Below are 9,923 nucleotides of genomic sequence, written 5' to 3'. Positions count from 1 at the left end.
GAACCCAAGTCTCCCCAACCAAGCTGGCCTGGGTCTCTTTGCAAATGCCCCATTCAACACAAGCCTTGTCCTGCTTAAACCTCTGAGAGAGCTTCCCTCCGAAAACACACCCACCCTAGGTCCCTTCCACAATCTCCCCAGGCGAGCTGGGTGGGAAAGAAAGGTGAAGGATACATAGTGAGGGAGGGGGAGAAGAAAGAGAATAGAAATACATGTGTGACCTGGTGTGGGGAGGGAGAGCAGGCCAAGCCATCCCCACCTGCCAGCTTCCTGTCTGTTTCTGATAAATAGGGGATACCGATGGCCAGATTTTCCATTCCCCCCATCCCGGCACCCGCCGTCACTCAATTAAAAAAAGACAGAGCGAGAGAGCCTGGGGGAGGGGCCTCTGGTTATAAAGCCTGTGGGCCAGCGGGTGAGCACACTCCTGGACTACCAGATCCTTTTCCTGTCACCCCCAGGCAGATTTAGCTGCTGACAGCTGCTTGGGACTCTGCCGCCAGGCTTTGGCCCAGACCCTCCGGCTCTCCTCTCTCTCAGAGACTCCCAAGCCTCAGCCCCTCCATGGCCCAGAAAGAAGAGACCGCTGCGGCCGCGGCGCCTACCTCGCAGGATGGCGAGGATCTGGAGAACCTGGAGGACCCCAAGAAGCTGACGGAACTGGTGGAGCTGCCGCCCTTTGAGATCGTCACAGGGTGAGAGCTGGGTGTGGACTGGGCTCCTCCTCCCTAGAAGAGCACCGGCTGGGGACAGGCTGGGGGGACTTAGGATGGTAACAGTAGGAATTGGGGTCACCATGCTGCAGCCATGAGAGTGCACAGGTGTGCACAGCAGGGGCTGCAGGGCATGCAGCAGCAAATCTCTCTTGGCTTCTCAGACACCTCCAGTCAGGGGGAGGTGGGGGAACTCCGTGGAGGCCAGGGCCCAGAGGAGGAAACTACCCCTGAGGCATCACTTGCCTCTCTGGGTAGAGGTTGTTTAGTCCCAGGGAATTTGGTAAAAACATGGGATGCCACCGGTACATTTCAATGTGGTCCCAAAGTAGCCCCTCCCTCAGCATCTGTCTCTGCTTCTGAGTGGGCCTCTCCTCTACCTGTATGTCTCTCACTTTCTTTAGAAGATCCTAAGACAAGAAAGACAGATCCATCCTTTCCCAAGCTAGACTGAGAAGCGATTTTTTTTTTGCTTGCTGAATCATTTCTGAGTCTCCCCAGGGGCTGCCTATATCCGCCCCCCCCCCCCCACCCAGGGAAACAGAGAAGTTACAGGCCAGGCCCAGAGCTTCTGGGCAGAGGAGGGGTTCCAACACCCTCAGCCACAGGCTGGAGGAAGCAGGATCTAGAGCAAAGAGTGTTGAGGCTCCATAGAGGGGGCTGCACACAGGGTCCCCCTGTCTTCTCCAGATTATGCCACTTCTAGGAATGAAACCAAGCTGTCTTCCTCCTCTTCCCTCTCTGTCCCTTTGGCAGAAGATTCTGCTAAGTTCCTAATCAAAGAATAAGAAGGGAGTACGTGGGGCCGCTAGGATTCCTTCACGGGAGTCTTCAACCATGCCCACAGCAGACGAAGGGCCACAGGAAGAGAAACTTCAGGAAGAACGGAGGCCTGATGCCTTCAAGGGGCAGGAGGGGGCCTGGGAGGCAATTTGGACTTGCTGTTTGGAGCTGAGCAAGTGCTTTTCCAATCCTGGCTGCAGTGTTTTCATTTGTAACATGAGGAAGTTATCTAGTTGATTCCCAAGGCCCCTTCCAACTCAGATATTTTCCGATTTCTAAGAGAACCTGAGGGAAATGCATCCTAGTTCCTGAGGCAAGACTTCAGGAAAGAGCCCCGGAACTTGCACTCGCCCATGGCCAACCAAGTAATGTCACCTTCAACCCAGGATTAAAGGAGCAATGGGGCACAGATTAATACATTCACAGGGAGAGCCTAGGGCCACCAGCAAGGAGAATCCTTGATTCCAGTGGCTCTCTGTGGAAGGAGATCCTTTTTCTAACGCTTAAACATGCTGGTCCATGCTGGCCTCGGTCACATACACACACACACGGGCACGTGCACACCCACTCTGGGCAGTGTTGTGATCTTGTGATCTCCCCGGCACAGGGGCAGGGTTGCTTCAGAACAGAATTAGAGTATGTTTGTTGAACTGAACATGCTTTGAGGTCTCAGGGTGGTTGGTTTTGAAAGCTTAAATCCTCTGATGTCACTTTCATGTGTCTGGAGCTTTATAATCTCAGCACACTTTCAAAGGCCTGAGTGCATTCAAGCCTTGGCACAAGGCCAGGAGAGGAGCTATATCATTGCCGCTCTGCAGATGGGGAAGCTGAGAGTAGGGGAGATCCAGTCACTGCTCCAAGACCACAGAACCAATAAGTGGCAAGTTTTCTGACTCCACCCAGCATCCTTTCCACTGGTCTCCCAAACAGAGCTCCACCTCTCTCCATCCTCGAGATGGTGAGGCTCAGAGGCTTCCCTGACCCCAGGCTCAGAAAAAAAGGCACAGTAGGGCAGCTTTCTGGGCGCTCTGAGAGCAGTTCAGGAGGGAGGTGGAGGCCTTCGTGTTTCCCAGCCACAAGGAACAGCTGTGGAGATCTGTCTCCTAGGCCCCTCCAAGTAAACAGACAGCTTAAAATAGCCTAGAGGTGTGGCTGTGTCTGTGTCTGTGCGGGGACAGGAAGAGGGAACAGCTTTCCTCTCTTTCGCTCTCCAGGCGACCTGGAGTCAAAGGACCAGCAGAGCCTAGACTCCCACGGAGGAGAGGTCTAGCCACACTGACCCATAGAACAGGGCCCTAGACTAGAACCGCAGATGGCTTTCCAGGAAACAGTCTGAGGGGAGGAGGGAGTACCGGGTAGGAATAAGGAGAGACATGCCCACTTATCGTGATTCTGGCTTGAATAGGGCACTCGGGATAGAAAGCAGATCTAAGGGAATTCCCTGGCAGTCTAATGGTTAGGACTTGAAGCTTTCACTGCCGAGGGCCCAGGTTCAAACCCTAGTCGGGGAACTAAGATCCCACAAGCCTCGTGGCATGGCCAAAAAAAAAAAAAAAAAAAAATAGAAAGCAGACCTAAGAACATTAAAAATAATGGGGTAGAAAGTGCTAGAGAAAGGTCTATAACTGTGGCAGCGTGCCCACGCCCGCTCACGCCTCTTGGCTGAGAGTCAATCGGGTGCATCTCTTACCAAATCTGTGTTCACTAAATCCTGTTGGTTTCCTGAAATCTCCATAATGGGTGTGTTTACAGGAATCAGCAAATGTTAGAAATCAGTGCCTTTAAAAAAAATTTCTTTCAGAGAGCTGGGTGTTAAACCAGCACAGCACTGAAAGAGAGAACCCTCTGAACAGGAGGAGAGCAGAGGAGGGATGTGCTTAAGGGGTAAGATCTGAGGCCTGGAGAAGGTACCATCCATCGGTACCAGGTTTAATTTCTCGAGTGTCGACTGCTGTCCAAAATCTGAGAGGTTGGATTACTCAACCTATCTTTCAGATGAGGAAACCAATCCTCAGAGGGAGAAATAATTTGTCCAAAGCTAGTGGATGGAGTAGGGTGTGAACCCCCAGACTGTCTGATAGTGATGCAAGTGCATCTAAAAAGGCCATAGGGCTTCCCTGGTGGCGCAGTGGTTGAGAGTCCGCCTGCTGATGCGGGGGACGTGGGTTCGTGCCCCAGTCCGGGAAGATCCCACATGCCGCGGAGCGGCTGGGCCCATGAGCCATGGCCGCTGAGCCTGCATGTCTGGAGCCTGTGCTCCACAATGGGAGAGGCCACAACAGTGAGAGGCCCGCGTACCGCAAAAAAAGAAAATAAATAAATAAATTAATAAATTAATTAATTAAAAGGCCATAAAAAAGAGTCTTTTATATTCAACAAATATTTTCTGAATAGGAGTCATTTGTTTACTACCTGTTTCCCCCAGAAGTACTTAACCTCCATGAGGAGGGGGACTCTGCCTTTTAGGTGCTTTCTCTCTAGCACCAAGAATCGTACCCAGCTCCTAACTGGTACTCAATAAGCATTTGCTGAATAAGTAAGTGAACTCATGATTGAGCACCTATTGTGTGGTAGGCTCTCTGCCAGACATTCGGGTAGGGAATTAATTGGGGGGATGTCTTCTTGAGGAGAGAAGTTCAGGATATATATACGAAGATCCAGCAGCGCTAGGCTCACAAGAGAATTCCACTGGATCATGCCTGCCTCTGAACTCAGCATGCTTGAGGGAAGCTCTGGGGCACCGGAATGGGTTGGCTCCCCATGTCTCCACCCCAGCTGCAGCTCTGCCTGGCAGCTCCCCTTGCTGTGTGTTTGTCTTCATCTCTAGTTAGGTTGTGTATGATTTTACAAAGCTGAACCTGCTATCAAAGGGATTATTCTAGAATAGAGATAACTGGCACAGGCGATGAGTCTCCTTCCAACCACTTCTCTAGCCCCCAGTAGTTTACTCCACCCATGTGAGGAATAGAGAGAAGAAGCAGGGTTCAGAGAAGGGCCAGGCAAAGAGTGAGGGGCCTTCGACACCACTGTTAATGCCATGGCCCCTCGCCCCTCACCTGGAGTCTGGAGCAGCCTGGGAAAGTTTGTTCTATAAAGAACAGAAGACGGCCACTGACTCTGGCCACCCTGGCCTCCACTGAGGATTGGGGGAAGGCAGAATCTCATGTGCAGAGATGGTGTTTCCCGGGGAAACAGGGCGGGCCCAGGGCTTTGGGAATCCCGTCCAGAACTGCCAGTCAGGAGCCAGCAGTTCCTCAAACCCCTTCTTAGCTCTAGGAAGTCCGGCTGTTAGAACTCTCTGCTTCCTACACTCCTCCTTCTGAGGATGCCCACTCCTAGCATCTTCTTTGAAAAGTGGTCTGAAAAAGGGAAAAGGAAACTGAAACTGGCAATTCTGCCTCTTTCAAGCAGGTCACGAAAGGTCTCGTGAGCAAAGCGGAAACGAGTCAACACTCAATTACCTGTGAGTGGATTTTCCACTCCATGGATTATTTGGAGGCAAATGTTTAAACTTGGACTAGGTTCCACTGCCCTCCAGGTTGCTTCCTTTCACTCTCTAGATTTATGCTTAGGAAATGCAAATGTTTTTTAATGTGAAAGTGAGAGTGTATATATATATACATACATATATATATATATATATATATATATATATACACATATATTACATTGACTCACATCTCTTCTCCCTCCATCAAGCAGACCTTTGTCCCACTTTTTTCTAGATATAAGGATTCTCCACTTTCTGCCTAGAGAATTGCAATGCCCAGAAACCAGGGTCTAAGCAGATGAAGTATGAATGGCCTTGTCTGCAGAAAGTATGAGGAAGTGGTGCCTAAAGAGGTGCTGAAGTTGGCAGGAGGGGGTATGAATCATGCTGTTGGTTTCTGTGCTTGAAGAAGGGACTGAGTCCAGGTGAAGGAATCTACCATCAGCATCTCTCTCCTGACCACCACTCCAACACACACACACACACACACACACACACACACACACACACACTTTAGCCATAAAATATCTGCTAGAGTTGACAGCAATGGGCTATAATATAAGTAAGTGTGGTACTTGGGCATATCATGCTACTAGAAAATAAAAGATGTTTGTGATTATCTACCAAATCACTGTCACTATTTCCTTCCTTCCACTAGTGGGCATAAGTGTTATGTGATTCTATAATATAACCCAAGATGGCCATGTTGGCTAGCTCTCTGGAGAAATTTCAGACCTCTACTGCCTCTGTTCTCCTGGTAGCCCTCCAGGGCCGAGCTGTTTCAGTCTGTGGGAAGCCCAAAGAACCTCATTCAACCTTTATGCTCCTTCTAGAAGACCAAGAATCCCACTGGGAAGCCAAGCAAGCTCAGTCTCTGAGCAAGCCCAAGGAAAGACTGGGAGCCAAGACCTTCCGTGACTTTCCCTTGCCCCTTGGATGCACTTCCGTTCCTGAGGTCCCTAGTCCAGAAGGCCCTGCTGAGGGACAGGGTAGACCATGGGGCTCTTGGCCCATGGGGTTGGAAACTGATATTTATAGAGAGGTGAACATTCTTCCTCTCCCTTGGGTTTCCGGTTTCTCTGGGTCCTCTCCTCTTGCCTAAAGAAGAGGAGGATGGGCTGAGAGAAGCATCAGTTGTAGACCATCCAGCCAACCTGCAACTGCACACTGGGCCACACATGTCCTCTCGGCTGGGCTGTACTTGGCAAAGTTGGAGCAATACTTCGGGGTTTCCAGAAGGAAACCTGAGGGACCAACAAGCAGCTATTGCTGAAGCCCCCAAGCCAACCAAGCAGCCATGAATCCTTCCAAAAGTTTTACCTGAGAATCCATCCTACAGGTAGCTCTGGATTGGACTTGGGGAAGTGGTCTGGCAAAAGGCCTTGAAGAAAGGAAATCCAAAAAAGAGGGGATATATGTATACATATAGCTAATTCACTTCGCTGTACAGCAGAAACTAACACAACATTGTAAAGCAACTATACTCCAATTAAAAAACAAACAAAAACAGTTTCAGCAAGAAAGGTAAGCTCTATGCTTCTCGGGAGGAAAAAAAAAAAGCCACTCTAGGAAGTGAAGGGATCATTTAGCAACTGGCTGAGTTCAGGAGTGGTCTGGTGGGGTGAGTTTAATGGGGGAAAGCCCAGTGTAAGTGAATTCCCAGCAGGGATTGAAAGCCGACAGGGGAATCATCAGGCCGTCCATCCTCCCCAAATGTTAAGTAAATATAAACACATTCAACCAGGGACAGAGGGACTTAGGGAGCTAAAGATAGTACCCGAAGGAATCCCAGGGCTGGGTCCCCAAACATATCCATCTCCACAGTGGAAACTTAACCTCACAGCAAGGGACATGGAAAGCTGGCTGGAGAAAATTTGGTGATGGGGGACGGAAGGACTGCAGGAAAATAGCTCAAGTTTCCTCAGCTCTTTGGCACCTGCTACTTACCCCTAAGAAGCCAAGACCCTGGGATACCAGGGATCCCCCTGCAGCCCAGGGAGTTGGGTGACCTCTCTGGGGGAAGGGAAGGGGTGTAGAGAAGCAAGAGCAGAGTTAATGGTTGCCATAGGGTATGTTCTGGGGCAACCACAGAGATTACATTTTTTAAAAGAAAACATTCAGCCTCTCCAGCTGGTACTCATCCACTCCTCTCCTTCTGACCTTTTCAATCTCTCCTGTTGCAGCCTCTTCATTCTCCTTGGACTTCAAACCTGCACAAATCTTCCCTATTTTAGAAAAACATGCACATACACGTAAAGATGAAAACAATCTTCACCTCTGATGCTTTCTTTAGGCCCTCTCCTTTTTTCTCCCCTTATTACTACTAAACTTTTCAAAACACCTGGCCTTTTTATGCTGCTTTCATTTCCTAATCATCCATCTCCCCTTGGACATATTCATTACCAAGTCTGGTGCTCTAAGACACCAAATGGGCTTTCTAAATTTCAGGCTTTTCCCCAGCTTCACTCTCTCTGCCTAAAGCCACCCCGGTACTCCTCCATGGACCTCACTTTCATTATACCTTTCTTTCCTCAGGAACCTGTAACAATTCTCTATTGGCTCCTGAGTCAAGGCTAAACTCTCAAGAACCTTCATCACATGTCCTCCACTCTACCTCTTCATTTTTAGTGGTCCTCTACTGTTCTCAGTTGTCTTATTTACATCTTTTCTTCCCAGCTATAACTTAGCTGCTAGGTTACAAGCATCTGGAAGGCAGAGGCCAAGTCTTTTATGGTTTTGAAATGTGTCAATACTATACAAGTTAGTTCATATCAAGGTACCCTTAGGTAGTCTGGCCTCAAAGATAAACATTCTTGGACACTTACATGACAACCCTTCTTTCACCTGAGGGAAAAGACAGACTTGAGAAAAACAGTCCTTGGGAGAGCCTGGGACTGCAAGTTTTAGGCCATCCGATACCTAAGATGCAATATCCGTGACTGACAAGGAGACATATGAAAGCATGAAATGTTCTTGCTCTGTCATGAGATATTTTACAGGCTTGCTACTTTGTAAAATTACTATTTGAACACTGCTTTTCAAACCTGGCCACATAGAATCATCTGGAGCACTTTTCGTTTTTTGTTTTTTTGCGGTACGCGGGCCTCTCACCGTTGTGGCCTCTCCCGTTGCGGAGCACAGGCTCCGGACGCGCAGGCTCAGCGGCCACGGCTCATGGGCTCAGCCGCTCCGCGGCATGTGGGATCCTCCCGGACCGGGGCACGAACCCGCGTCCCCTGCATCGGCAGGCGGACTCTCAACCACTGCGCCACCAGGGAAGCCCTGGAGTACTTTTTTTAAAAATGCTGATGCCTGGGCCTCCTCCAAATGTTCTCATTTAATTGGCTTGGCTTGGGGCCTGGGTATGGACATTTGTAGCTCCTCGAGCAGATTCTAATGTACAGCCAGGTTAAAGAGTCACTGATCTAGAAATGTGAGCGTGTGCTGTGTGCTGGCAGTGAAGGTGGAGTGTTTGGAGACCTGTGCTAATGAGGTGTCCAGGATGCACACCTCACTCCAAATTCTCTCCTCTCCTTTAGAAAAACATTTGAATTCCTTCGTGTCTTTTTGTCACTGCTGTCAGCGTAGGCAAGTCCTGTTTCGGTAGTGAGAGTGGACGTGTCTCAGAGGTACTTATCTTGGAGAGCCATCCACTCCATGCTAGTCCGAGAACAAGAACTCATCATTCTCTCTCCTTCCCTTGGGCCTTTGCCTCCTTGACCCACAGGGAGCGGCTGCCTGCCAACTTCTTTAAGTTTCAGTTCCGGAATGTGGAGTACAGCTCCGGGCGGAACAAGACCTTCCTCTGCTATGTGGTTGAAGCGCAGAGCAAGGGAGGCCAACTGCAGGCCTCGCGGGGATACCTAGAGGACGAGCACGCCGCCGCCCACGCGGAGGAAGCCTTCTTCAACACCATCATGCCAGCCTTCGACCCAGCCCTGCGCTACCTGGTCACCTGGTACGTGTCCTCCAGCCCCTGCGCAGCTTGCGCTGACCGCATCGTCAGGACCCTCAACAAGACCAAGAACCTGCGCCTGCTCCTCCTGGTAGGGCGGCTCTTCATGTGGGAGGAGCCTGAGATCCAGGCAGCTCTCAGGAAGCTGAAGGAGGCTGGCTGCAAACTGCGCATCATGAAGCCCCAAGACTTCGAGTACGTCTGGCAGAATTTCGTGGAGCAAGAAGAGGGTGAATCCAAGGCCTTTGAGCCCTGGGAGGACATTCAGGAGAACTTCCTGTACTATGAAGAGAAGTTGGCTGACATCCTGAAGTAGGCGAGTGGGCTCAGCCTCACGTGAGTCTTTTCACTGTTAACTTGGGTAGAAGGTCAGGTGGAATGAGTGGTCCCTTTGATTTTCCTTTGATAGGATTTCATCTCTGTTTTTGGTTGGTTGTAAAAACATTCTTAGAAGATCCCTCCTTTTCTCTTTCTTCTAAATCCCTCTCCCTAAATCCTTTTCTCTCCTACCCTTTTATATCAAACTGATTTTCCCCATAACTTGGAGTGCTCAAGGGTGACAGGAATCCAGAAGCTTTGATGAGACAGAATGACTTTCATAGTAAGATTTAGATGGTGCAAGGACCTGTTACTGAACAGCAAAGATATTTCAGTCCCCTAAGCATGTCCCTATGTCCACCTGTTCAGACTTACTAACTCTGGACACCTTCTAGACGCCCTGCCCCCACCCCATTTGCAATCTTACCATTCCATTTTTCTCTAATGCAGGTTCTTCATTCCTACAGGGGCTTTTTTTTTTTTTTTTTTTTTTTTCATTTTTGGTACTTTTGAAAGTCCCCGAATGGATCTGTATTCAACTTTTTGGGGGCCAGAGAAGCTTTCATGTTTTCAGACAAATGGTTCTGCTTTGAGGGAGACCAATAATTGCTGTTTGAATGTACAATGCAAGAACATTTCCCTAATGTTGAGAAGACCTCATCAG

At 49.5% G+C, this 9,923-nt stretch overlaps 1 protein-coding gene across 1 annotated transcript; it reads left to right on the top strand.

Annotated features, from left to right (window-relative positions):
• The first annotated feature begins 564 nt into the window (after positions 1 to 564).
• On the top strand, positions 565 to 9,257 carry APOBEC2 (apolipoprotein B mRNA editing enzyme catalytic subunit 2). Its single transcript, XM_060111146.1, has 2 exons — positions 565 to 695; positions 8,714 to 9,257. The coding sequence occupies exons 1-2, from the start codon at positions 565 to 567 to the stop codon at positions 9,255 to 9,257; spliced, it is 675 nt and encodes a 224-aa protein (XP_059967129.1).
• The last annotated feature ends 666 nt before the right edge of the window (positions 9,258 to 9,923 follow it).

Source organism: Mesoplodon densirostris, chromosome 10 (assembly GCF_025265405.1).
Source record: "Mesoplodon densirostris isolate mMesDen1 chromosome 10, mMesDen1 primary haplotype, whole genome shotgun sequence".
In the NCBI taxonomy this organism is placed as follows: Eukaryota; Metazoa; Chordata; class Mammalia; order Artiodactyla; family Ziphiidae; genus Mesoplodon; species Mesoplodon densirostris.
The sequence above is the reverse complement of the archived record's forward strand: the minus strand, read 5'-3'. Positions and strand labels throughout refer to the sequence as shown.